At 46.9% G+C, this 27,872-nt stretch overlaps 1 protein-coding gene across 1 annotated transcript in view; it reads left to right on the top strand.

The window, feature by feature from the left end:
- Nucleotides 1-877: 877 nt before the first annotated feature.
- Nucleotides 878-27,872, top strand: part of ABHD17C (abhydrolase domain containing 17C, depalmitoylase) — a 56,744-nt gene continuing 29,749 nt past the window's right edge. The window contains exon 1 of the mRNA XM_067698641.1: nt 878-1,758. Within this exon, the coding sequence (XP_067554742.1) occupies nt 1,172-1,758 (587 nt within the window). The 5' untranslated portion in view covers nt 878-1,171. The remainder of the gene's footprint in view (nt 1,759-27,872) is intronic.

The following is a 27,872-nucleotide window of genomic DNA, read 5'->3' as shown; positions in this document are numbered from 1 at the left end:
ACTGCCCGTGGGATTAGAAATGACAACGGCCACGTGATATATTGCTAACTATACAGTGCGGCCCTGTTATAGTAGCTGACTTTTATAGATACAGGGATTTACTAAAGGCCCAGTCATGTCCCTAGGAAAGCAATACTGTGGCTACATGTGCAGAAACAGCCTCCTGTAACAGGGAAATAAAATACAGCGATCGCCGCTCTATCCCACACCACCAGTACCCTTTATGGTCCTGAGACTTTGGGAAGAGGCAGTTCAGAAAGCACCATGGACCCAAAGAGTCAAGTATTTCAGGTTCATTCCAACTCTCTTCCACTCGTTAAATTTTCAATAGATTCCCAAGAACCTCCATGCATGAGAAAACTTGGATTGGAGGAAGGGAATTTCAGGGGGAGGGGAGAGAGGGGAATGGTCCGATCGGGGAGGATACCCGCGCCACTTCCACTGTCCGGCCTGGGGATCGGCCCACCTGCCCCACGTGCCTACGCCCGGGTGCCCCGCTCCTCCGGGTCCCTGCGCTCCCGGAGAGCCCCTGTCGGCCCCAGGTCGTGCTTCCCAGGGGGCTAAAGGTGCCGGCGGCCCCTCCAGGGCCCCCTCTGGGGATCTGCCCCCTTGCCCCCCACGCAGACACCTAAGCCGGGCGCCCCATGCTCCGGGCCCCGGTCCGTCCCGGGAAGGAGAACTCGCTTCTCAGGCCAGAGCAGGTGCCCGCGCCCTCACACGCGGAGTCGGAGGAGGTGGCCGGGGAGCCCCGCCCAGATGCCGAGCCCGGCGCCGGGGCCCGGCCGGGGCGCGGGCGCTCGGTAACCCGGAAGTGGCGGCGGCGGCGGCGGTCGTGCGGGAGCGGGGGCCTGGGGGCGGTGCGCTCGAGCCGGCATGGCCGCCGCCGCCGCCCGCTTTGTGTGCAGCGCGCGGGCCCCAGCCGCCCGCGCCTCGCCCGGCCCGCGGGGCCGGCGCTGACCCGCCCCGACTCTAAGCTCGGCGCCCGCCGGGCCGGCCCCGCCTCCCTCCTCCTGCACTTCCCCTCCCCCCGTCCTCCTGCCGCCGGGCGGGCGGGCAGCAGCCGCCCTCCGTGCTCTGCTCGCGCGCTCCTCGCCGCGCGCCCGCCCGCCCTCGCACCCGAGCCAGCCTGCCTGCCTGCCGTACTGGCGGCGGCGGGCTCGAGGCCGCCCCGATGCCCGAGCCAGGCCCCAGGATGAACGGCTTCTCGCTGGGCGAGCTGTGCTGGCTCTTCTGCTGCCCGCCCTGCCCGAGCCGCATCGCCGCCAAGCTGGCCTTCCTGCCGCCCGAGCCCACCTACACAGTGCTGGCGCCCGAGCAGCGCGGCCCCGGCGCCCCCGCCCCGGCCTCGGCCGCCGCCGCCGCCACCGCCGCGGCCCAGCCGGCGCCGCAGCAGCCCGAGGAGGGCGCGGGCTCGGGGCCCGGCGCGTGCAGCCTGCACCTGAGCGAGCGCGCCGACTGGCAGTACTCGCAGCGCGAGCTGGACGCCGTCGAGGTCTTCTTCTCGCGCACGGCCCGGGACAACCGGCTCGGCTGCATGTTCGTGCGCTGCGCGCCCTCCAGCCGCTACACGCTGCTCTTCTCGCACGGCAACGCCGTGGACCTCGGCCAGATGTGCAGCTTCTACATCGGCCTCGGCTCGCGCATCAACTGCAACATCTTCTCCTACGACTACTCAGGCTACGGCGTCAGCTCGGGCAAGCCCTCCGAGAAGAACCTCTACGCCGACATCGACGCCGCGTGGCAGGCGCTACGCACCCGGTGAGCCCGGCGGCGGTCGCCAGGCCTGGCCTGCCACTGCGGGGAGGCGGGCTGGGGGTCCCTTGGGGGCCTCTGGGGCGGCCTGAGAGGAAAGGGGCCCCTCGTCCGGGGCTGTGGGCGAGCAGAGACCCCCCCACCCCACCCGCCGCCCCGCGGCCGCCGTGGATTCTCTTTTCTTCTCGCTCCCTGGCTTTCTCTCACCCCCTCCAAAAACTCCGCCAGCCCTCGGGTTCCTGGAGAGTTCGGACTCGGAGGATTTTGCCTGCTTTGGCGCGCCCGGGTGCCCCCGATCCACCGGCTGGGTCTTTTGTGGTTCTGGTTACCGAAAGTGGCAACGTTGGGGTGCTTAAATACCGGGCAGAAACAGCTTGGTTCGCGTTTAGTTTGTGTGAGCTGGCAGCCAGAGGCTGGAGGTCCTCAGGCTGAAGTGACCTTGGGTAAGGCGCGCGAGTCTCATACCTCTGTTTCCTTCCTTGTAAAATCAGGGGGCGAGACGGGAAGACTTCCAAAAGACGTTCCGGTTGTAAAGTGCTCGGCGGGGCCGTGTCTGGGCATCCGTGGAGTCAGCCGCAGGGTCGGGTGGTGTGAAGTTTGCCTCCTGGTGGGGCTGAGTAGCTGGCACTGCGGGCAGGGAGTTAGCTCGTGCCTGTGGGCCTGGCATCTTCCTCAGAGCCTCAGTAAAAACCCAGGATGAGTTGGAATCTTACGTTACAGGGTTTGGGGAATCTCTTGACCTTGAGTTAGCATTCACAGGAGAACGACAAAGTATTTTATCTAGGAAGGGCCTTTTATGTGCAAGGCAGAAATTGGGGGCGTGGTTTCAGGGCTAGACCTAGTAAGACCAGCAAACAAAACTTGAGTGTTAGTCCGAGTGAGGCAGAAGTCTGGTAAGTGGGCAAGTCGTGTCACCTGTTTGTGGTCCGGTTTGGGTATCTATGATTTTGCCCCAGCCACCTGGTAGCAGGGATGGTGAAAATACCTGAGATCATGTCTCCTATGACATCCGATTGCTTCAATTGAAAGAGTCCCCAGAATAAGTTGAATTGGCACTGTTACGGCTCTTGACACGTATAGTCTTTATCTAAAATGTTTGCTCGACTCATACAGACTGCCAACATTAGTGATCTTTGTCTCCATACATATGCTCATAAATTACCCTGTGCCTTTCTGGGAAAATGACTTGTCCAACAGGGAAGTACTTAGGATTTAATAAGTTGCTTATTCATGTTCTCCTGAAGTCCTGAAGTTCATTTGGATGATAGCTTTTTGAAAGTGGTTTAGGCTGAGATGGTACCATAGGCAGAGACACTGAGTCAGAATCTACAAGTTAAAAAGCCACCTGTTCCAGTAAAGGGTTTCAAAAGTATGTGTGTCACACACAATCAATAGATTGCTAGAATTTGCTGTTGGTAAAGGTATTAAAAATAAGGGTTGGCATTAGATCTTTTTAAAGTGAAACATTAAAATCCTACCTTGAATAGGTTTTATGATAAAATTTCTGCAGAACACTGTTCCTGTATGTGCCTGTCTGGATTAGAATGAAATCCTTTCAGATATGCGTGTCTGGATTAGAATGAAATCCTTTCAGATGTAAGGCTAACCCTTTGCTCTGAATATGCAGGTGTGTCTGTGTTACAACATATGTGAGGCATAGTTATTTCCTGGAGACTTGTCATATTTAATTTAATTAAGGGCATTGTTTTAGGTAAGGTTAAATTTTGAATTATGTGCTGGTATAGCTTCACTTTGCCCGGGATTTATTTAACTTTATACCAGAACTCATGTCTAGATTGAGTTACTCACCTGTAAAATAGGTTAGAACTTAAAGGCTAAGTGAGAATCTTAGGATTTGAAGAAACCTTTCACATCTTCTTGTCCTGTGCTTTTCAAACTTTTTTGGTTTGTGACCCCACAATAAGAAACACATTTTACATCTAGATCAAGCGCACACATACGCATCTGTGTCTATATATCAGAAGCAAATGTCTCACAAAACAATATTTTTGCCTGTGGGCAATACACATGCAGACTATTTTTTTTTTTTAAATAAATATATTTATTTATTTTTGACTGTGTTGGGTCTTTGTTGCTGCGCGCGAGGGTTTCTCTAGTTGCGGCGAGCGGGGGCTACTCTTCGTTGTGGTGCATGGGCTTCTCATTGCAGGGGCTTCTCTTGTTGCGGAGCACAGGCTGTAGGCACGCGGGCTTCAGTAGTTGTGGTGTGCAGGCTCAGTAGTTGTGGCTCGCGGGCTCTAGAGCGCAGGCTCAGTAGTTGTGGCGCACGGGCTTAGTTGCTCCGCAGCATGTGGGATCTTCCCGGACCAGGGTTCGAACCCATGTCCCCTGCACTGGCAGGCAGATTCTTAACCACTGCGCCACCAGGGCAGTCCCACTATATTCTGTTTTATTTCATATTATTTTTTTTTTAAAGAAGAAGAAAAAGAATGCTGGTTGTAAAGGACTAAGTTTATTTCCCATATCATGTATGGACACTGTCCTTGTGCACCCTCATTTGACGGAGAACTGGGGAAGAGCAGTAGGTCTCTTGACTGCTAGTTTAGTACTCTTTCCACACCATGCTGTCCTATTCATCAGATTTCTCTAGAGGTGCATTTACATGTCTCTGTTATTCTAATAGGCTAGGAGTTACTTGACTCAGAAGCTAAGCAGTCCCTTAACCACCTCCTCTCGGCTCTCTGTAGTTTTTCTGCTCTAACCTTGCCTGGAAGATGCCCTCTTCTCTGCCCATGTACAGCTCCATTCAGGTGATTGCCATGGCAGCAGGATCTCCCCACCCCCCCGCCCCATGTACCCATTGTTCCGCGGCTGCCTCAGATCCCGTTTTGCACCCCCAGCCTTCATGTCTTCCTTGGGGATTTTTCTCTTTTCTGATCTCCTGATGAGAAGAGACACTCAGAACACTGCTCCGAACACTGATTGGAGAGCCCACCCTGTCCTAAGTCATCTCCATCTCAGCACTCAGGTGTTATTCCCCCAGGAGGAATGTAAGATGTGTGTGTCAGTGCCGTGCATCCCCCAAAGTACCCAGCCCAGTACTTGCCCTCCCTCCTCATACTCACACCCGGCCTTTTGTATATGCCCCTTTCCTATGCCCTGAATTCTCTATCCTGTCTGGATCCTGACTGGGGTCTGGGACCCTTGGTATTCCTGTGCACCTGGTACTCAGCTCCTTTACCTGCACTTATCACACTGTGTTGCTGTGTCCTGTTGTGTGACTGCATCCCACTAAGTTGAAAGTTCCTTGAGGGCAAGGCCTCCCTGTCTTCTGTTTTCCCAACAACTCGGCAAAGTGCCTTAAGATAAGAGACACTCATTAAATGTTCATTTAATGGGTTGCACACATGGGTGCCCCATAAATAGATGGGATAGATTCAAATTTTCCTAATTTTCTTACAAAGAGTTGCATCTGTTTTACCTCTAGGGTTTGATATCCATGGGCATAACCATAGGCAAAGAAAGGGGTTACAATGTGTTGGCTTGAGGTCTGATCCACTTTGTATCTATTATATGCCCATGTTTGCAACATTGAAGTATCTGTATTGAACAGAAGAGTGACAGTAACCCTTTTGTATTTCTCTTCGTCCTTTCTCCATTACTATCTGTGCATGCTCCAGTGAGCTGCCCAGTCCTTGATGGAGGACTTCAAACACAAATACCACCTAGTATTTCCATGGGTAAAGGTAGCAAATTCCCTAAATGATGAGCAGTAGAGTGGGCCAGTAATCTAAAATAAGGGTTTGGGGAGGAAGTAAATTCTAAGGCAAAAAGGTGGTCATTGCTATTTGGCCAATAGATGATTATTTTAAGCATTTGAAAAATGACTGAAAGGGTGTAGAAGAGAGGTGGGATTTGAAAGAGCCAGGGAGAGCATGGACTCAGCATGGAAGAAGTAAGTTGGTGTTTTATTAGGTTCGTACAGCTGTAGCAAAGTACCATAGACTGGGTGGCTTAAAAGCAACAAAAATTTCTCAATTCTGGAGGCTGGAAGTCTGAGATCAGGGTGCCAGCATTGTCAGGCTCTGGTGAGAACCCTGTTTCTGGTTGCGGACTTCTCATCGTTTTCTCACACTGTGGAAGGGGCAAGGGAGCTTTCTTGGGCTGGTTTACAAGGGCACTAATCCCATTCATATGGGTTCCACCTTCATGACCTAGTCACCTTTCAAAAACCCCACCTCCTAATAACATCACCCTGTGGGTTAGGTTTCAACATATGGGACATGTGCATGCATGCACGCGTGCGTGCGCACGCACACACACACACAAACACAATATTCAGCCTACCGGCAGTTGGTTTTATTTATTTTTAATTAATTAATTTATTTTTTGGCTGCATTGGGTCTTTGTTGCTGTGCGCGGGCTTTCTCTAGTTGCGGCGAGCGGGGGCTACTCTTCGTTACGATGCGCAGGCTTCTCATTGCGGTGGCTTCTCCTGTTGCAGTTGCAGAGCACAGGCTGTAGGCGCACGGGCTTCAGTAGCTGTGGCACGTAGGCTTAGTACTTGTAGCTTGTGGGCTGTAGAGTAGTTGCAGTGCACAGCTTAGTGGCTTAATTGCTCTGTGGCTTGTGGGATCTTCCCGTACCAGGGCTCGAACCCGTGTCCCCTGCATTGGCAGCTGGATTCTTTTTTTTTTGTGGTACGTGGGCCTCTCACTGTTGTGGTCCCTCCCATTGCGGAGCACAGGCTCCCGTCGCGCAGGCTCAGCGGCCATGGCTCACGGGCCCAGCCGCTCCGTGGCATGTGGGATCCTCCCGGACCAGGGCACGAACCCGTGTCCCCTGCATCGGCAGGCGGACTCTCAACCACTGCGCCACCAGGGAAGCCCGGGAGGTGGATTCTTAACCTCTGTGCCACCAGGGAAGCCCCTCGAAAGTTGGTTTTAGAACAGAGAGAGACAGTTGAGAATCTAAACATGGTGGAGGCCTTGAAGGTTAGGGCATGTTTTACATTTGAGTTACTAATACACTTTATAAGCATGTTGTGACTCCGAGCAATTGAGGGAATGGATTGCAATCACTTAGAAATATTTGTAGAAAGGACACTGTGAAAATCAATGTAGCCTTATTGGAGGGTAGTGTCGTCATTTGAGCTGGTGTGATTAATTTGTGCAGTAAAGGCTGCCTGTTGGTTAAGGTGGGATTAAGTAGGCGGATTAAGCCTCCTCAGCACACATCCTTCAGGAGTCTTCTCGGATGTGAGCTGATTTAGGCTGCAGAACTGGGACCTGTGATTCAAGAGGGAGTGAATCAAGCTGATTTGAAGGTGTAAACCCAAACAAGCAAATAACCCAGAGGATGAGGTGTAAGTTAGACAGAATTTTGGCTGGAACATTTTAATCTAGAGAAACAGGAGAGTAGAGGCATTTATGATTCAATATGTTATTAGTGTTTCCCATCACTATGCACAGAAGTTGTTTTGTGCAAAGACTGTGGACGAGAGAGGCATTTGGTAACACTGGCAGAGAAATTGACCTCATCAGAGAAAGCAAATGCAGAGAGAGGAAGGTAAATAAGAACTTTCAGGGAATTCCTTGGCGGTCTCTTGGTTAGGACTCTGCGCTTTCATTGCCAGGACCAGGGTTTGATCCCTGATCAGGGAACTAAGATGTAAGATCCCGCAAGCCGAGAGGCTGGGGTTAAAAAAAGAACTTTAAATGCCTGGGTACAAAAGACAAGTTACAAGAGACTTACTGTTTCTTTCACTCATTCATTCTTTCAGGTAATAAACCATTAACCGTTGAACACACATATATTGATACTGTGATTGTACCAGACACTAAGGTTTGCTTGAGTATCGTTAATCTCAAACTGTGTCTTTTTTGTGTGAAAGGATGGACTAAATTTTAGAGGCATTTTGAATATGTAGCCGTGTGTTGCTCTTTTATAACTTTTGCATCTGTGATTCACAGGATCCGTAACTGGAAAATCCCTAAGTCATGGGAAGGCTGTCGTGGGTATCCTCAGGTAGTGAGGGCCTTGAAAAGCACCTTCTTCTGTTGGTTGTGAATGTTGTTTACAGTTACGACTCAGGATGGATTTCTCCTGGGAGCAGCAAAACAGTTACTACTTTCCCGAGAGTGTGGAATTTAATGACCTAACTTCTTTATTCTCAGTTTTCTCAGAGGGAATTAATTCCACGGTGCCATTAAAGGAAGAATGCTCATGATTTCTTCCTGAGTTTGACTGATTAGCGACAAGGAAAACAGAATGTGTTATAAATAATGTGTTATGTGAATGCACAATGATCTTTCTAGAATGGAAATAGACTATCAGCGTGCGGTTCAAGGCAGTCAGTGTGAAAATATCCCATTAGGAAGAACGCAACTCCTAAGAAGAGACCTTTTGAAACTGACATTGGTGACGTGTGTTTTGGGGGTTCACTTAGAGCCTTTTCTTTAATGTCCCCACCGCCCTTCTCCAGTGCCCTCGGGCTGTACCTGGTTCTTCAGGCTGCCCTCGCCATGCCATCAGGCAGGATTTCTTCCTCTAGCACAACAGAATCTGCGCTGTCACCCCTGTCCCACCAAAGCTTACTTTCCCATGGTTCTATTTTTTGAGGGGCCTTCCTTTCTTCTAGTAACCCAGATGCCAAAGATCTGACAAGCCTTTCCATGTTTCTGTGTTAATGGTCAATAACTCCTTAATGGGTTTCCTCTTCCTGTTTTTATTTAGGGCAATCTTGGAGGCTCAGTTTTCTAAAATTCAGTCTGAAAACTCTACTAGTGCAATGGCATATTGCACTAGTGGAAGAGCCCCCTCTTTTTTTTTTTTTTTAATTTTCTGAAGAAGTCTTTAGAATGATACCGTCGTGAGGTCACTTAGGGCAAACCCTTAAGTTCACTCCCGACCTTCTGCTACTGCTTGCACTTCCCTCCCTCTCTCCAAATTTAGTAACTACTGTACCCATATTAATAACCCCGCGTAAGACTCAGGAGTCTGGCTTCAGGAATTTTACTGTTCATCGTGGCAGCAGATTTACCTTCTCTATTGGATTTTGCTTACGCTAGTGTTGGAGGCCATAAATCTGCTCCATTTTAAGAAGCTTCATGTACATAGAGAATGGACTTGAGGACACGGGGAGGGGGAAGGGGAAGCTGGGATGAAGTGAGAGAGGGGCATTGACATATGACTACCAAATGTGAGAGAGGGGCATTGACATATGACTACCAAATGTAAAACTGATAGCTAGTGGGAAGCAGCCGCATAGCACAGGGAGATCAGCCCGGTGCTTTGTGACCGCCTGGAGGGGTGGGATGGGGAGGGTGGGAGGGAGACGCAAGAGGGAGGGGCTATGGGGATATATGTATACGTATAGCTGATTCATTTTGTGATACAGCAGAAACTAACACACCATTGTAAAGCAATTCTACTCCAATAGAGATGTTAAAAAAAAAAAAAAAGAAGAAGCTTCAGGTACAAGAATCCAAAGTCTCAACACAGATACACTTAGGAGAGCGTGAATTGGATATCAGAATGATTTTTTTTTCAGGATTGCTTTAAATAATAGTTTGCTGATTTGTAAAAGACTTAATTTGCGAAAATTAGATGTACACAAAACTTTTTGAACTAGGGAACTTAGTTCTAATTCCAGCAGTCCCTCTAATCCATGATGTCACTCATGCAGGGAGACGCTCCACACTTCTGGGCTTTACATTCCATTGTTTTAAAGGCAAGGGATTCAACTACAGTAAGTCCGCTACATACGAACCCTCAAGTTGCGAGCTTTCAAAGATGCGAATGTGCATCTGGTTCTAGCAAGGAACCAGAACCTGTGCCATCCACGTCAAGTGACGTTGCAACTCGCCCTCCATCTCCTATTGCTGACGATCCTTCAGCTCTAGCATCTCCCACCTCCTCCCCCTCCTCCAGTCAGTAACCCTTCTTGCCTGTTCACTAGATGTCAGCCTCTGGATGCCAGCTGTCGTACTGTACTACTGTACTTTTCAAGGTACTGTGTTGTAAGAGTCAAAATGTTTTCTTTATTTTTTGTGTTTCTTTTATGTATTATTTGTGTGAAAAGTATTATAAACCTATTCCAGTGCAGTACTAGAGAGCCGACTGTGTTAGTTGGGGACCTAGGCTAAATTTGTTGGACTTATGAACAAGTTGGACTTGTTTCGAACATGCTCTCGGGCCGGAACTGGTTCATATGTAGGGACTTACTGTACATGGCTTCTGAGGTGCCTTCTTTAAGTAAGACTGTGTTTCATGATTTTCAGAGGAAGTACCTCATGTTTTTGAATTTGCTTTCCCTGACTACACGGAGAAACTTGGGGGATTCAAGTCTCTACAGTGGATCTCAACCCTGGCTGCCCTTCAGCAGTTCCAGGTAGATTTTATCTTAGAGTGTGTGTGTGTGTGTGTGTGTGTGTGTGTGTATCTAGACACATGCGTGTGTGTGTATCTGTGTGTGTACATTTATATAAGTGAGCATGTATTCATTCACGTGTGTGTGCTTCTGTGCGTGCACGTGTGCAGCCAGGGTTGAGATGCACTCACTTAGAAACTTCAGTTAAAGATTGGCCACAATTACAATTGGTTAACACTTGAAGAAAAGAGTATGCTAGGGAAGTTTTTTTTTTATACGCGTATGTAGATGGTTTTAGTTGAAGGTCTTTGGTGGCCAGGAACCCGTTAGCGTGGACCAAGATGGGGAGTAGTTGTTGAGAGGACACAGCCATGTTCATACTTGCAAGATTCCTGAGCCTCCCGGGGACTGAAGTTGGGGACTCGAAAGCCGTCTTGGCCCTTGGCCCTCACGCTCTCAGCTTCCTCTGTGTGAGCTGGTGCCTCGCAGCTCCTTCTCTCTGCATGCCTGGTCCATTGCTCTTTCTACAGCAAGCCTCTTCCCTGTTCCTGGTCCCTGCGCATCAACTCTACCCCAGCTGTGCTTACCCCCGACTCAGCTGCCCAGGAACTGGTCTCCCTCTGGCTTCTAGATACCACGTTCCCATTCTTCTTCTTTTGTAAAAAATTTTTATTGGAGTATATTTGATTTACAACGCTGTGTTAGTATCAGGTGTACAGAAAAGTGAATCAGCCGTACATATACATATATCCACTCTTTGTTAAGATTCTTTTCCCATATAGGCCATTAGAGAGCACCGAGTAGAGTTCCCTGTGCTATACAGTAGGTTCCCATTCATCATCGACTTTATATATAGTAGCGTCGTTCCCATTCTTGAGTCCCTCAGTTGTACCCCGGGATAGTGATGGCCGGGGCCGAGGCGTTGTAAGTGAACAGGGCTCCCTCCTTGGGGATAAGGTGGGGCTGTGGCTGGGATGGGCACTGCCCCGCACAGCCATCACTAGCACTTCTGGAGGGGGTTGCCCGGGGCCGTCTCCACTCTTCACTCAGGCCCTGTGTGCCCCAGCCTGTGACTGGCCAGAGAGCACGGGCCTTGAAGAATAGATCATAATTAAGAGACCTTAAACCAGGTCAGTAGACCACTGACATGGTTGCCTCATGACCGGCGTGTCGCTCCCTTTGTGAGCCTGGAAACGGAAGACTGTGGAAAAATAGGGCTCTCCTCTCGAGTTGCCTCCCCCCTCTCTGCCCTGCAGCAGATGCACCATCCGCCCTGCAATGGGGGCTGCTGTGCAAACGGTCTGTGGTGTGAACGGAATTCTGCACCGCCCTTGGGGCAAAGGAGACAGGGAGGCGGTGGGTGAAGGGGGCGGGGAGAGGGAGGCCCCCAACTCTGCAGGGGCCAGCGGACTCCTGTGTCGCCGAGTCACAAGAGATCCCCACCTTGAAATGATTTAATGATTCAGTTCTTCATTGAGATGATTTACTGCTGGAACCGATTTGTGGCTCTTACATCAGAGTAGCTCAGGCAGGGTTAACCTCAAGGGTAACCTGAAGAGGAGTGTGGCTGCCAGCCTTCACTTTCTCTGCTGTTTTTAATGGTCATGGGCAGAGGTTTTGGAGTCACACACCTGAGTTTAGGTCCTGCCTGGGCCACTTATTAACTGCTAGACCTCAGGCAAGTTTCCTAACCTTTCTGAACCTCAGTTAAAGTAATAACAGTGGTGGTCATAGGGGCGCAAACTTGGCCACTGCAACGTGTGTCTCTTTGGCAGAAGGATTATTTGAGGCTGATTATTTTAAGAAACTGTAGCCACAGGAGAAGCTTTGGAAAACCCGAGCAGAAGTTACCTTTCTGTAAGAGACATTTACATGTATAAGGGAAATCTCCATTTGTAAGGGTGTCTCCCCAGCTGCTCCAGGAAGGTGGGGGGGGAGGGGGCGCGACCTTATCTCTAGAAGCTCTTATCAGTGCAGAAGGTGAGGACTTTAATCTGCATAACAACCGCACCTTTGTTTCCTCTGCTTTTCCTGGTGACCTCCCAGAGCTGATCGCCGCTGCAGTCTTGTTTTGCTTTAGCTGAAGATATTTAAGGTACAGACTTCTGCCATAGAGACTTACTCAGTTTTCCTGGGTCTTTCCCATGTATGCCTGTTATTAAACTTTTGTTTGCCTTTCTCCTGTTAATCTGTCTTCTTTCAATTTAATTAGTAGACGAGCCAAAGAACCTAGAAAGGAAGAAGGGAAAACTTTTCTGCCCCTACATGGTAATCATAATAATCATAACAATCATAACAATAACAACAAAGACCTCATGTCAGATGCTCTAGCACACGAGGCTTTCCGCATCGTCAGGGGACAAAAAATGGGAAGCTGTTGTTGTTTAAGATCGTTGAGAGCATTAGAGCTGTAATCACCAAATGCTCAGATCATGCTGTAGACCAGACGCTTAGATCAGGTGTTAAAGAAATTGCTCCCTTCCCCCTTCTCCATACATGTAAATAATACCCAGGGCGAGGGAGCTTGATGGCCGTGGCTATAGAGGAACTGTAGAGGAGTTTTAGTTTTATTTGCAGCTAAGGGGGAAGAGGCTCTTTGAATTTGTTCCTCTGACCTCGAGGGCTCTGTGTATGATGTTTTGGCTCCGGGGAGTGGTGTGCATTAGTATTTTAAATCGGATAGCACTTCATCTACCAAGGTGTTTATATCCCCAAAGGAGACCTTAAAAGGAGAAGAAACCTTACCTGTAATCCAACACCTTGCAATTACTTTGCAAACGCTTCCTGCTTTGCTCCCTTCCCTCTGCCCTGCTGTTTCCAGGCTTAGCTGCTCAGGAGCTGAGCTTGTGTTCTGGGCGGAACCAGAGACTTCTCAGACACAGAGTCAGGGATGGGGAGAATGAGGAAGTGGAACTCCCTCATTCTCCACTACTTAGGACATTCTGGTTGCTCTTTTTTTTTTTTTTTTTTTTTTTTGCGGTACGCGGGCCTCTCACTGTCGTGGCCTCTCCCGTTGCGGAGCACAGGCTCCGGACGCGCAGGCTCAGCAGCCATGGCTCACGGGCCCAGCCGCTCCGCGGCATGTGGGATCTTCCCGGACCGGGGCACGAACCCGTGTCCCCTGCATCGGCAGGCGGACTCTCAACCACTGCGCCACCAGGGAAGCCCTCTGGTTGCTCTTTTTTAATGGGACAGCCTTCAGCAGATAAGAGTTATCTTTTTTTCCTAAAGTTGGCCCAGGGACCTGAATGCACGTTTCCTCCTAAAATATGAATGCTCCGTGACGCCTTGTACCTCAGATCCCTGTTGAGTTTTCAAGGCTGTGTGAAATGGAGCTCATTGATGACTTCTACAATATTGATTTACTTCAGCGTGTTAAAGGACCGTGGCACCATGGTGAAACTGGAGACCTCTGTTTCCAGGAAGTCTAGGTCATTCACATTCAATGCTCAGACTGTTAACTGTTGCATGACATTGACTTGCTGAATCACGGAGAGGAGCCCTACCTCAAGGTTACTTGTTAACCGAGTCAAATGAAAAAGGAGCACAAGGAACCTCCAGTGCTGATGATTAGTTTGTTCCTTCAGTTTACATTTTTAAACGGTTAAAATGAAACCTGGGCAGTTACACTGGGGGGAAAACGTAAAGCAAGCCTGTATTCAGAATATATCTACAAAGAGTGAGTTTCCAGACGGTAATTATAACTCTGCCGGCCAACACCTCTGTTATTATAGTTGGTAATCTCATGAGAATTCCAGCTTACCCAAAACTGTTCTTAGTGATGGTCACAGACAGAACCAGACCATGTGCAGTGACAATTATATTGACTGCAAAGGTCTGTGATACCAGAGCAAGATTCTTGTGCGCTGGTTTAACTAAAACAGTTTGAGTTATCCCTAGTGTCATAAATAATGCAAGGATATTTCAGAATCTCTGTTTTTGGTTGCTATGTTGTTTAACGATTACTATCGTCATAACATTCATACCATTTAAATTTACATACATGTATATGTACAGACACGTAACCAGTTACGTGTTTAATCATTTCTAAACATTTCATATAACAAGGCTACATAAAATGATTTTTTAAATCTTCTTTTAAATAAATTTATGTTTTATTTTAGGCTGCATTGGGTCTTCGTTGCTGCGCGTGGGCTTTCTCTAGTTGCTGAGAGCAGGGGCTACCCTTCCTTGCGGTGTGCGGGCTTCTCATTGCGGTGGCTTCTCTTGCTGCGGAGCACGGGCTCTTGGCACGTGGGCTTCAGTAGTTGTGGATAGTGGGCTCCAGAGCGCAGGCTCAGTAGTTGTGGCACATGGGCTTAGTTGCTCCGTAGCATGTGGGATCTTCCCGGACCAGGGCTCCAACCCATGTCCCCTGCATTGGCAAGCAGACTCTTAACCACTGCGCCACCATGGAAGACCAGCTTCATCTGCTCTTAATACATCTTTCTAGGGTTTTCTTGATGTTTTTAGTAGGAAAAACTAATGTATTCCAATTAAACATACGACTCCACGTTCATTTAAAAATCATTTTAGGGCTTCCCTGGGCTTCCTGCGACAGCCCGCTCTCCGCACCTCACATCCTTCTCCATACGCTCCATCCGCTGCCCAGCTCTAGCTTACATCTGTGCGTACCTGGCACAGCGCTGTCTGGCCAATAATGAGCGCTTATGGAATATGTGTTGAGTAAATAAATGGATGACTCGGTGATTATGAGTTTACAGACTTTAGTGTGAGAAATGCCTGGGGGGCCTTGCTAAAATGGATTCTGGACCCCACCCTCAGAGATTCTGATCTAGTAGATCTGGATTAAAGCATTTTATATCAGCAGGCCTGGTACAAAGGGCGGGTGGTCTGTATTTGAGGAATACTGAGACATTTAAGTTGCTTGAGGACCCCCAGAATGGCTCACAGCTGTATCATAATTGCTTCCTCCTTAGAATTTTTTTTAAAAAATTTAAAATTTTGGTTGCACCGTGCAGCATGCTGGATCTTAGTTCCCCAGCCTAGGATCAAAGCCATGCCCCCTGCATTGGGAGTGCGGAGTCCTAACCACTGGACCACCAGGGAAATCCTGGACCAGCGTTTCTTGATGTGTAAAATGTGAGAGCACCATAATTACTTTTGCAGGATTAAGTGTGGTGAAGATTACAGTTTTAATTTGCATAATTCCTCCTGCCTGTCTATTTCCACGTGTTTTCTCTCTGAACCGAATGAAACTGGGGCAAGAGTTTCTGGGGGACTTTTATAGGCATCTGTATCTTCTAAAATCCACTCTTTTATTATCTTTGAGTGATCCTCCCATCTTCACCTTTACTAAAGGATTGCAAAGTTAATTAATTAACAGCCCAGACAATTGGAATCTAAACCTCTTAGGAGCTGTTCTCTTCCATCAGCACCTCTTTTCTGGAAAGTGCTACTTGGAGTAAAAGACTGCTGCCTGTATGCTTATGAAAGAAAAAATATGCCTTGGCCTTTCTGTGTCTTTACCTGGAATGCCCTTCTCTGGCCAGCACAGGCTGTTCAGGATCCGCCCCCCCGCCCCCAGCGACACATCTCCCCTACAAAGCCTTGCCATCCAGGCGGCTGGCCCTTCCTCCGCTCCCAGAGCTCTGATTATATGTCTGCTCCAGCTCTTATCACCTGGTCTTTTGGTTTGTTCTGTCTGACTCTTGTACAAGAATGCCATCTCCTTGAGGACAGGGCCAGGTTCTGACTCTTTTGGCTCACACTGAGACCCCAGTACAACACCCTGTGTATTGTACAGAAGACCCTTCAGTGTCAGCCAAAGGAATGGTGAGAATCACTGAGGGGTGGTGTTTGTACTGAGCCCTCTTTCTTTTCAGGTTCAAGATTCAGAGTCTTAATCTCCTTTGATTGGGCCTCAGGTATCTGTGGCCACCCCAGCTTCCTGCTGAGGCCTCTTTCCTGGGTTGGGTGTGAATGTATACCCCAGCCCAGGGGAGAGAGAGGGGCGATAAGGGACCCTGGGAACTGAGATCCTCCCGGCAGCCCGCCATCCGATCCTCCTCATGGCTGGCCCTCCTTCTGGAAGACAGAGCTGTTTTCTTCGGAGACACCTGTCTGTGGGACCATTCCAAGAAGGGTAGAGGAGTACTTAGAGGCAATGGGGGGACGTTTGTCTTTTTTGTCATTGATGGGCCAAGAGTGGATGCAAGTCTGTCTGCTATCAAAGTGAATTCTCACAGTCCTCCATACCTGTATTGATGGCCATCTCATGTTTTTCTAAGACTTGGGAAAGGTGGTTGTGGTTATTGTTATTGAGGAATATTTGTATATTTCATCTCAGCTGACAATTAAGAGAATGCAGACTTGGAAAAAAACGTCTCTCAAAGTCCACTGACTGCCTCTCTATCGCCTTCATTTCCTCATGGTCCTTGAGGCCTCTACACCCGCTACTTTTTTTCCCTTGCCATGTTTTGTTTTTTCTTTTAACTTTATTATGGTATACAAGGCAAATAAAATATTAAAATAAACCCCATGTCTTTATCACCCACCTTCAACAGCTATCAACATTCTGCCATTCTTGTAGCATCTGTACTTCAACCCACGCCCCATCCTTACTCTTTTATTATTACTTTATAATAGGTCTTTTTTTTTTTTTTAAAGAAAAAGTCTGCATCATTGACATGCACAGATCTTAGCTGTCTGCTTCCCCAGCAATATCTTCTTGCTGTCTGTATTAGCACTCAGGCGTGTGATGAGCTAGCTGCAGGCTCGAGCTTTTCCTGATGTGCTGTGGTGTCACACCATTGGAGTATGGATTGCAATGTGAGAACAGGTTGAAGGGAGATAGTAAATAGATTTAACATCCAGTAGTTATCAAAGGAAAGGCACTGGAGTCTCGGCCCTTGTTTTCAATATCAGTGTTGTAAAGAGAGAATAAGTTGGGGACCCCCAGGGGTATGTTCCATTTTATCTAGAATTAGTGGGGTACAGTTAAAAGAGAGCTGGTGTGGGGCTAGGAGACGCAGCTTCTAGGCAACCATTGAGATACCCAGCTGTGTGGCCTGGATAGCCAGGTAACGTCTTTGGGCCTCATTTTCTCCATTTATAAAAAGGAGGTTTGCATTAAATGTCAGTTCTGGTTTAACCATCATTCATTGATTGGCTGTTTTGTGCTAAGCACATTTCACACATTACATTATGTAAGCATCAACGTATCTGTGAGGTGGGGACTGTTATCTCCATTTTAAAGATTTGAAAACTGAGGACCAGGAAAGATGAATGACTTGCCCAGGGTCACACAGAGTTAAAAGGCGACCCAAGATGTGGACCCAGGCATCCTGACCCTGGAGCTCTTGTTCTAAAATCACGCAATATTCCCTGTGTAACGAGTCTCCCAAGGTGATGGGGTAGGTAGGGGGTGAGCATCTTTCAAGGTGCTCAAGACTGTACACTGGGATGCAGAAAGAAAATACCAGAACTTACATTTCTGCTCATTATTTACTATTTTTCAATATATGTTTTTGTTTTAAATGTTCATAAGATTTTATATAGTGTTTTAAAACACTAATGTACATATAAATTTTTATCTATCTACACACACACACACACACACACACACCAGGAGTACATGCTCTCATTTTTATGAAAAAGGGTGCATGATGAAAAGTTTAGACACCAGTGCACTAGATTAATACCGTTACCTAATATTTTTTGATTTCTATTCTCAGAATTTTAGGATCTGAGCATGATGAGAAATTAATATTTTCAGAAATGACAATCCTTCGACAAATTCCCTGATGTGTCAGGTACTGGGCTAGATGCTTGGTACAGTCTTGCCTTGTTACCAGATCTTCTATAGTACCAAAAAATTTTTAGTTTGCATTTAAAAGATGACTTTGAATACCCTTAGGGAGGTGACACTGCCCCACTCCCGACACAGACACAGACACACACACACACACACACACACACACACACACACACACACACACACAGAATTCTGTACTTTTGTCTAACAGTATTCTGAAGACAAAAAATGTCTCCTGAACCTTTGGAAATCAAATGAAAGGAAGAATAGAAATGATTCTTTTCTACTGAGATGTCTACTCAGATTCCTTTCAGCACTTGGATGAGATGGTTCTCACGAAGTTGCCTTTTGTTTTATGATCCTGATAAAATGAAGATGGCTGAAGATTAGTCAATAGAACGCTCGATAACTTCAGGTGAGCCGCATGGTGCAGAGCAAGGACAGTACAGCCAGACTGCCTGGGTTTGAATCCTGCCTGTGCTGTTTCCTCTGTGCCTCAGTTTCCTCTTCTGTAAAATGGAGAAATGATAGTAGTATATGTAGTAGTGTTTGTCATGAATAAGAAATGAGTCAGTGTAAAGTGCTTTATATGTAAGTTAGATCAAATGGGTTTTTAAAAAGCTGAAAAGGAAGAGGGAAAGAAATGAAAGCGTTTATAGCAGATCGCCTTCAAAGATCGGAGAAATAGCCTGCTGTATCTCTCGAGGGTTTTGTAATCTCCAAAGCACTATCACAGACACGGTCTTTGTTCCTGAGAATAGTTCTGTGAGAAAGATAGGACAGATACTGTTACCCCCACTCGATCCAAAGGTAGAAGGAAGTGAAGGGAGAGTGAATGACTCACGTCACCCCACGTGGCTGTGAAGTAGTAAGTGCAAGGCTTCAGTGTATTTCTTTAGACTTTAAAAAATGTTCCAGGGCTGCCTCTCTTAATGTGTTGCCATTAGTAATTACTCCTGTAGTTTCTTTTCTAATGATTCTGTCGGTCTGTACATAAAGCAGTCGTGTACAGATGGTCCGGCAACATAGTCTTTTTGTATTTGACCCTTTTACTTTTATTATTTTTTTAAAAGTGCAACTGAGTTTTCTTTCTCATTCGTCTGTTTTTCATTCCCGAAATTGGTTTTAAGGAGCCATTATGACCTATTTTAAATAACAGAGCAGTGTTTTCTTCCTGAGCATTTTAAGCTGGACCAGTTTTTCCTACGGAATTGCAGGAGTTCTCTTTTTAGATGGGAAGTGAAAATCTTTAAAAAGCCATCTGGTATTTATGGACCTGGCCCTGAGGGATAACTTAAGAATGGGGTTCTTATCCTCAAGAACTTGAATTACCATTGCAGATGGTTTCCTGGAGTCAGGTCCCCCTCCACGGATATAGGGTGTTTATCATACCCAGCTGCCCAAGAGCCTAGTACCTGGCAGTTTTCAATAAGGATTTACTGACTTAACCCCAGACTGGATCTGGACGTGCTTCTGTCTCAACAACCACGGGACAACAAGTAAGGTAAGTCCTCTGACCTTGTTGGAAACCTCTCTGCTTTGTGGGTTCTTATCAGGCTCTAGGTCCCTTACAGTTTCTTGGAAGTGAGAAGGTCTCTTTAACCCTAAAAGGAGAGGCTCTTGCAGTAGAAGAGTTATGTCCAGGGCATCTAGAGGCTTCTCAGCAGAGTGGATCCCTGGCATAAGACACCATTCATAAAAAAAATCATTTTAAATCCTTCCCCTCTCCTCCCACCCCACTAAAGTTTAGTCTTCTCGAATTATGGCCAGAGATACTAAAGGGCATGGTCATTTCTCCGGTTAACTGTGCTGTGTAAGTCCATTATATTTATCAACGGATTATAAGGTGTTGACCTTCCATTGCCAGGTAGACCCTTAGGGCATACAGTCAGATGATTCTCGGAAGGGACCTGAGAATGGATGTGGTCTGGTGGACCCCTAATGCCAATCCGTGGTGTAAGAAGACACTTAGACTTATTTTTCACAGCAAAATAAGAAAAATAAAGGCAATGCAGGTTTCCTGAAGCTGGATGTATTCAAAGTTTGGATATTCTGAGGTTTTGGCCACTCTTGCTTTTGTTGTTAAAATCACCTTGAAAAATATTTTATTTGGCAACCTGAATCATTTCCCCATTTTACTGGAGTAGGGAAGGAAGGGGCAGTTTGCCTGGTGTCTGAAATCTAGAAGTCTAGGAGCTGGTCAATTAGTCTAATTCATACATTATTTAAGAATTTATTTTGGGCTTCCCTGGTGGCGCAGTGGTTGGGAGTCCGCCTGCCGATGCAGGGGACACGGGTTCGTGCCCCAGTCTGGGAAGATCCCACATGCCGCGGAGCGGCTGGGCCCATGAGCCATGGCTGCTGAGCCTGCGCGTCTGGAGCCTGTGCTCCGCAACGGGAGAGGCCACGGCAGTGAGAGGCCCGCGTACCGCAAAAAAAAAAAAAGAATTTATTTTAATTTCTAACATCAAGTGCAAAATTTGATTCATCATAATCTTAGGTTCTTAGTACACTTTTATGATCTGCTATCCATTAATTAGTTTGTTTAATGTTTGTTTTAATAATAAGTGTCCCAGAGCTTTACCGTAAAGGGTAAAAGCTAGGGAAATGACAGTAATTTACTTCTAACCATTTGGTCCCTGTCTCACTCTCGCCGACCCCTGGCAACCGCCTCCCATTCCCAGGTAGCCAACCACCCGAATCCTGAATTCATCTTTGCCAGTAATTCCTTCTTTATGTTTGAATGAATACCTGAATTAATACCTGCATAGCAGCAGTCGAGTCCTTCCAAGAAGAACAGTTTTTCCTCTGTTCAGCTCCACTCTGTCTTTTACTTTTCTCTCCTTGGTCCCAATGCTTGCTTGTCATTTCACACAACATTTCTCAGATATTTGGACACCACCATGAGGGCAACGATGGCATCTCCTTCAGGTCTGAATTGCCTGCAGCGTCGAGCACAAGTAGAGCCTCAGTGTCAGCTGGATTAAATTCTTCTCACACTCGCTCATCTCTTTTGCAGGCTAAGTATCCGCGGTTCCTTGGGGCACGCTTTGTGTGCGTTGCTTCCGGATTCCTCACCGTCCTGGTCCTCCTCTGAATGCATTCCTGTTTAGCGACATTTCTGAGACAGGCCTAGAGTTATACCGGCAGTACTTTGGATGGGGTTTGACCAGAGAGAAGTGCAATGAAACTTTCCCTCTCAGGGCCTAGACCCACCAGTTGGTACAGCCTAACTATGAACAGGCAGCACGCATCTCTGAAAATATCGGATCAAGCGCAATGATAGACTTCTATGTTATGTGGAGGATTGCATTCTTTGAAAATTCATTTTATAAAATTCCCGAATTATATCTCAATTTCCATTTATTGCTAGCTTTTCATGCATGCTCTTTTTTTAAAAAATTTATTTATTCATTTTTTTGGCTGTGTTCATTGCTGCATGCGGGCTTTCTCTAGTTGCAGTGAGTGGGAGCTACACTTCGTTGCGGTGTGCAGGCTTCTCATTGCGGTGGCTTCTCCTGTTGAGGAGCACAGGCTCTAGGCACGTGGGCTTCAGTAGTTGTGGCACACAGGCTCAGTAGTTGTGGCTCGCGGGCTCTAGAACACAGGCTCAGTAGTTGTGGCGCACGGGCTTAGTTGCTCCGCGGCATGTGGGATCTTCCCGGACCAGGGCTCGAACCCGTGTCCCCTGCAGTGGAAGGTGGATTCTTAACCACTACGCCACCAGGGAAGCCCCATGCCTGCTCTGTAAGTGTTCTTTTTTCCCTTTACAATTGAACATATACTCTCAGTCAGAGGCCATTTGATGGAGACAAAAAAGAAAAAAAAAATCAAAACTTTGGTCCATCGAATACTTTTCATCCTTGCCTCAACTGTATTAAGTTTATGAGACTTGTGCTTATTAATCTTAGCTCTTTTCATTTTTTCCATTTTCCACTCGTTTGATAAAATATGAGCAAAACGTGTTGAAACAGAGGTTTGATAATCCTTATTTGGCAGTTGACCCCTTTTTCTTCAGAGCAATTAAGTTGAATCCAAGTAGGAAGCCCCACCCTCTCCCCTTGTCTGGGTTCCTGAAGAGCTTAAGATGCCCTAGAACAGAGTCCTTAAGCGGTTGCAATAAAATATTCCGATGATTTCACACACACCGCTGAGTAAGGCTGCTGCTGGTCTAACGGAACCACCAGCTGGTTCATCGTCACCATAGGACACAGAAGTCTACATGGGTGGTCTGTCAGGAAGGTGGCTTAGGTTAGGAAAGTGGGATTGTTCTAGAACTGAACATAGCCTTCAGAAGCGTTCTCCACAGCCCACTCAGAATTTTGCCTCATTCCAATCTTTTGATTTTTTTTTTTTTTTGTCTGCACTGTGCAGCACGTAGCACGTGGGATCTTAGTTCCCCGACCAGGGATCGAACCCACGCCCCCCCCCCCCCCCCCCCCGCATTGGAAGCACGGGGTCTTAACCACGGGGCTGCCAAGGGAAGTCCCTTTTTGTCAATTTTAAGACTCTCCTGTCAATTTCTTTTTCCACCCACATGCACTGTTGCCAAATCAGATCTCTTGCTTGTTGTTTAATTGTTTTACACCACCTTTGAAGATTTTAAACATATTTATATTAAATTTCTTCCTGTAAGTTTAGGCCCTATGCTTTGCCCATGGTATCTCCTTGCCATTGACCTTGTTAATATTCAGTCTTGATTTTTAGATCCGATTCTTAAATGCAAGGACAGCAAATTAGACTCTGGTGACTTGGAGGACTGCGGCACCAGGCCAACCCAGTGCCGTCATTTTGCTTCAGCTGGAGATGTAGTTGATTTGTGAAGGGCAGAAAGAGGCACAGGAGGGGACAGAATAACTCTGAGAATCAGTCCGAATAACGCCTGCGTTTCATTTCCTCAAACCGCACCCCTCATTTCTTCTAAAGCCAGTGCCATCGGGGTACCCGTGGAGAGTATACCACAGTAAATACGGTAGCATATATCGTTAGGCACCAAGTTATGCCAGCATGCTGGCGAGAAAACTTAGTAATGCGTGGCATAAGAGGTGAATGACATTTTAATGGCAGAATTTAACATTTTTACTGAAATAACATATGCAGACAATATAAATCAAAGAGAAGAGATTGGGGCTTCCCTGGTGGCGCAGTGGTTGAGAGTCCGCCTGCCGATGCGGGGGACACGGGTTCGTGCCCCGGTCTGGGAGGATCCCACATGCCGCGGAGCGGCTGGGCCCGTGAGCCATGGCCGCTGAGCCTGTGCGTCCGGAGCCTGTGCTCCGCAACGGGAGAGGCCACAGCAGTGAGAGGCCCGCGTACCGCAAAAAAAAAAAAAAAAAAAAAAAAAAGAGAGAAGAGATTATGGTGGAAAGTAATAGTGACCCCTCTTCCTCCATACCCCCAGCACCCAGGAGCAACTCTAGACAGTGTTTGTTGATTTCCTGCTAATAAACATGAGAACTTTTTTTAGCTATCCAGTCCTGATGACTTCTTTTTGCTAGTTTTGGTGTTTGGTAGTTGTTTTTGGTTCTTCATTGGCAGTGTTCGTGATTTTAAATAATATACTTAAACTTTACGTCCAGCTCCATCCACTTTAGTCAGTATCTGAACTCTCTTCACCTTCCTTTACCCTCAACTCCCGCTTACTGTCAGTTTGACCTTTACTGCTACAGTGTCAAGGTTGTCTATTGGCCTAGTTCTCTGTGAGTATAGCTTCTGTTAACTCCAACTTCCTGGATTTTGTTTTCCCCTTTGTCCGCTCATGGTCTCCATCTCTTTGTCTACTTTGATGTCCTGGGAGGTCTCTTCAATTTTATTTTCTAGCCTCTGAGTTAAATTTTCTATTTTAGCCATCATTTTTCATCTCTGAGTTCACTTTTCCTCTTTGACTTTTTCGTTAACATACTGTTCTTGTTTTATGGATATATTTTCTCAGATTTGTGAGATTTTTTTTTTTTTTAATGTATCTTTCTTCTTTTTTTTAAGCCTTAAATGCTGGTCCCATAATTGTCTGTTCTTCTGAGGGCACATTTGGGTCTTCTGTGCTGCTCGCTTTCCTTATATGTTGGTAATTTAGCTTAGTGGTTAAGAGCTTGGTCTCTGGCTCAGACTCGGGTTGAATCCTGGCTTTGCCTTTGGTCCTTATAAAGCACTTTAATAATAATAATGGTAGCTCCCTGTTAGGGCTGTTGTTGAGGACTGAATGAGTCAGTACCTGTAAAGTTTTTAGAATTGTGCCAGGGATATAGTAAATGCTCAGTAAATGTTAGCTATCATCATCATCATCATTTTTGGTTATCTGTTCTTACTGAAGGAAGAAAGATTGGATAATCAGGTTGGGTTTCCTCCACATGGTGTGAGCAGCTCTGTTCCCCTCTCGGCCTCGCCCCTGAGAGGGAAGTCAGCCTGGGCAGGTGAAGGAGACCCTCCAATGCCAGGATGAGGATGGCTTGATGTGGGAGCACCAACTAGAAGTCTTAGCTCACCCAGAGGATTTAAACTCTGTGTTAGGGAGGGGAGTAGACTGTGTAATTCCCTATGCAGACTTTCCAGAACTTACCTATTTTTAGTTTCGTGCTAATTTTGAGCCACAGGCCTTCCTGTGACTCAGGTGACCCCCGCCTTCCCTGCAGCCCTCTTGTAGCGTCTGGACAACTTTCTCTACCACACATTTCCATTCTCCTGTCACTAGGAATGTACTGAACTCTTCTGTGTCTTGATTTTGCCCCGTCTCCCCATTGTCTCTGCTATTGTGGCTTTATTCCTTTCTGAACTTCTATACTTCTTTTTCAGTGGACTTGAGAAGCAAACACGTGGGCCTGGGTCCTCATTTTAAACTAGAAGCCAAAAGAATCTCCTTCATTACAGTTTCATAAACCAGGAGTTGTCCTTTGAGCTACCAGTGTTGTTACCTGTGCTAGTGATCAGGGCTTCCCCATCGCACGACCCCGGGGACACCACTCGCTTTGTAGCCTGTGCACGCGGCACCCCCAGAGTTGCCCTGAATACAGCCCGTGCAGCTATAGGTGAGCCTCCCCACAGGTGAGACTCCTGTAATTTTGTCAGTGCTGACAGCCCTTTCGGTCTGTCTTGGTATCTAATACTGTGCAGGAACTGACTAGGTCACACAGTGAGGGCGTCTGCTCATTGAATCTTGTTGAACTGCCACAGTCCAAAGAGAATTTGCCAACGGGTCGCCTCACACTGGGGACTCCAGAAGGACATCTTACCAGTTTTCCAGAGTTGATCAGACTTGGCCAGGGCACACTAAAAGACTCCCGTGAGACACTTTATTAATTGTCAATAAGAACTGTTAGGTGAAGCTGATGTTTGCATTATTAGAACTCATTGTCTCCATGGAGGGGAAATTCAGAGGAAGCTAGATTACCAAAGGTTTCTTGGGGTGCATGAAGTCACCACAGAAGGAGATGCTTTGGCTTGGAATGGTTAATAGTATTTGTCCCTCCTAATTCAGTCCCACAGATGATGCGAACCGGATATTGGCCGTCAGGGAGGCCTGTCCTCTTGGATGACCTGGGACTCTTAAGGGGTTCCGCTCGCTCAGAAGGCATCTGAGGGGTGTGTGCTGGGCACTGGTCAGAGACAGCGGAGACGGGATCCACAGTCTGGTGCTCGGCCGCAGGGCTTCAGAGCGGTCTGGTGTGCATTATTTTCAGCGCCAAAACTTACACTTTGTGATGAGATGTTTCTAAAATAGTTCATGTACTTTTCCATCCTGAGCAGAAAATACATCATTTTGATGACCCACGGTCATCGATATGGAAATTGGGTATTGTACTCTACAGTGACTTTTGATTGATTGATCTATTTATACCTTGTCTTGGAATGTTCTATAAAATAACAAGGGAGATAAGTTACAATAAGGGAAAAATAACAACATGGCTGGAAACAGAAAATGGAGCCAGAAATGAGATTTAAAAGTGCCTTCCACAGGCTCTGCCTGCTCTGTGCTGGAGTGTCGTTGCCCTTGGTGGGTCTGTGGGGATGGTGATGGCCCTACACTGGGCTCTCTGCAGTGTTTTCTTTTTTCTTTTCATCTCCTTCTTATTTAAAAACTTTTTCTTTTTGTTTTGAGTGGGCTTCGAGTGGGGAGAATAGAGAAGCATGCTTGTACTTTGCCAATTTTTATGACAAGTCCCATTATTGGTCTTTAAATCCTGTACCAAGTAGTATTTCCTTGTTAGCTTAGTTATATAACCACTGTTATTATGTTTTTATACTCTGGTTTCTTGGAGAATAACCAGTCAAACAGTCAAACACTTGCAAGAGCTAGAAGGGGGTGTGTCTCCCCAGCACTGTTTCGTCTGTGGGGGAGTTTCACTCAGAGGGGCAGGCGCTACTGGATTTAAGGTCCTAGGCAAGTAGGGGACTCAAAAAGAAACAAAAACTAGCCAACCAAAACTTGCCCCAAACATTTAACCCCTATATACAGAAAATGTTTTCTGCAGTTTCTACGCACTGACAGACCCTGGGAACGGAGAGTATCTGTGATCTCTTCCTCAGACATTCACCTGGAAAGGTCACGAATTCCTGCTCCATGCCAACAGCAAGTGTGGACATCTGCATATTCTTTAAGCTCTGAATTCCATACGCTAGTTTAGCATTACCATAGATTTGGCTGTTTTGATGGGCAAGACAACGATGATGATTTTACTGTTATTTTGCCTTTCAATACCTGGTGATCTCATTATGTTTCACCTAGTCTATCATTGTGGTTTTGATTTTTCCTTGATTCAGGAGTTGTATAGAAAAATTATATATATATATATATTTAATTTCATGGACTGTTCCTCCTCTCTTGGTTAATTGCTTCTATTTCTGTTGTTATTTGCATTGCAGTCAAACAACGTGTCATAGCTTTTATTTACTTTGATCCTTCAAATCAGCCCCTTTTCAGAACTTAGAGCTTTTCTTCATATGTCTAGTGATTTTCCTCTGATTGTCTGTTCCTTCAGGGTGTCTAGAGTGGCTTGTTATTAGGAGTTGAAATAAGTTCTATCAGAGGTCATATGTGACCCTGTTCAAATCTTGTGGTCCAAGGCAGAGAGAAACATTTAAAGTGCAAAATCAAAATATCGTTGACTCATTTGAAAATGTTCTCGTGGCTACGATGAATTCTTAGGAAGACTTGCCTCGGTGTCTTCTCCAAGTCCTGGAAGAGCTCAGCTTTAATTCTTTCTTCTCCCTCCAGACAAGAGATCTGAACTGCTTTGTGTGGGTCCGTGCAGCACTTAGGCAGAGATTTGGGCAGTTAGCCAGCGGAGGATGCGTTGTAGTATCTGGTTATTTGAAAAATTTGAGTTGAGAAATTCCAACTGTCCGATTGTTTGGCAGGTGACCCCTCCTGTGTTCGTTGCGCCTTAGCTGAAGAATGTGCTCTGAGGCTTAGCCAGCCTCTGCCCTGGAAGGGTTGAACGGTACGCATTCTTCTGAGTCACTCCCAATCCTTTAACAATCAATGTCCTAATATAGCATTCTTTTAAAAATTAGAATAGAATCAGTCTCCGTAAATAGAGGTAACTTTCCTGAGAGAACTGGGAAGGTATTGGGTGAGAAAGGAGGGAGGAAATGAAAGAGCACCTGTGAGAACAGTGGTCCAAAGCCTGTCATTCTCGGGTCTACGTGCAGTGGGGTCTGAGACTTCCCGAGGTCGTGGAACCAGGGACTGGGCTGGCAGTGTGTGTGCTGATGTCTGCTGCACCATGAATTCTGGGGCTTCCAGTAAGGTTCAGGTGCTTCATGATTTCAAGACATGAGTGTGGAGTTAGGGGAAGGGCCAGGTGACATCCTTAAGTACCTTGGTGAAGGAGGAGGGTCGTTAGGCCTCTTGCACTCCTGATTTCATCCGGCCGTCACCGGACGGTGTGGGTGCTGCCACACCTCTCTAGCTGTCGTGGGGCTCAGGGCAGAGGGGCTTAGCTTTGGAGGCAAGCATTGGCTGTGAGTTCAGCGCCAGGCTCTACCACCTACAAGCTTCATGGCCTTGGGTGAAAG

Source organism: Pseudorca crassidens, chromosome 1, assembly GCF_039906515.1.
Source record: "Pseudorca crassidens isolate mPseCra1 chromosome 1, mPseCra1.hap1, whole genome shotgun sequence".
Classification (NCBI taxonomy): domain Eukaryota; kingdom Metazoa; phylum Chordata; class Mammalia; order Artiodactyla; family Delphinidae; genus Pseudorca; species Pseudorca crassidens.
This window is presented reverse-complemented; position numbering and strand designations above follow the sequence as displayed.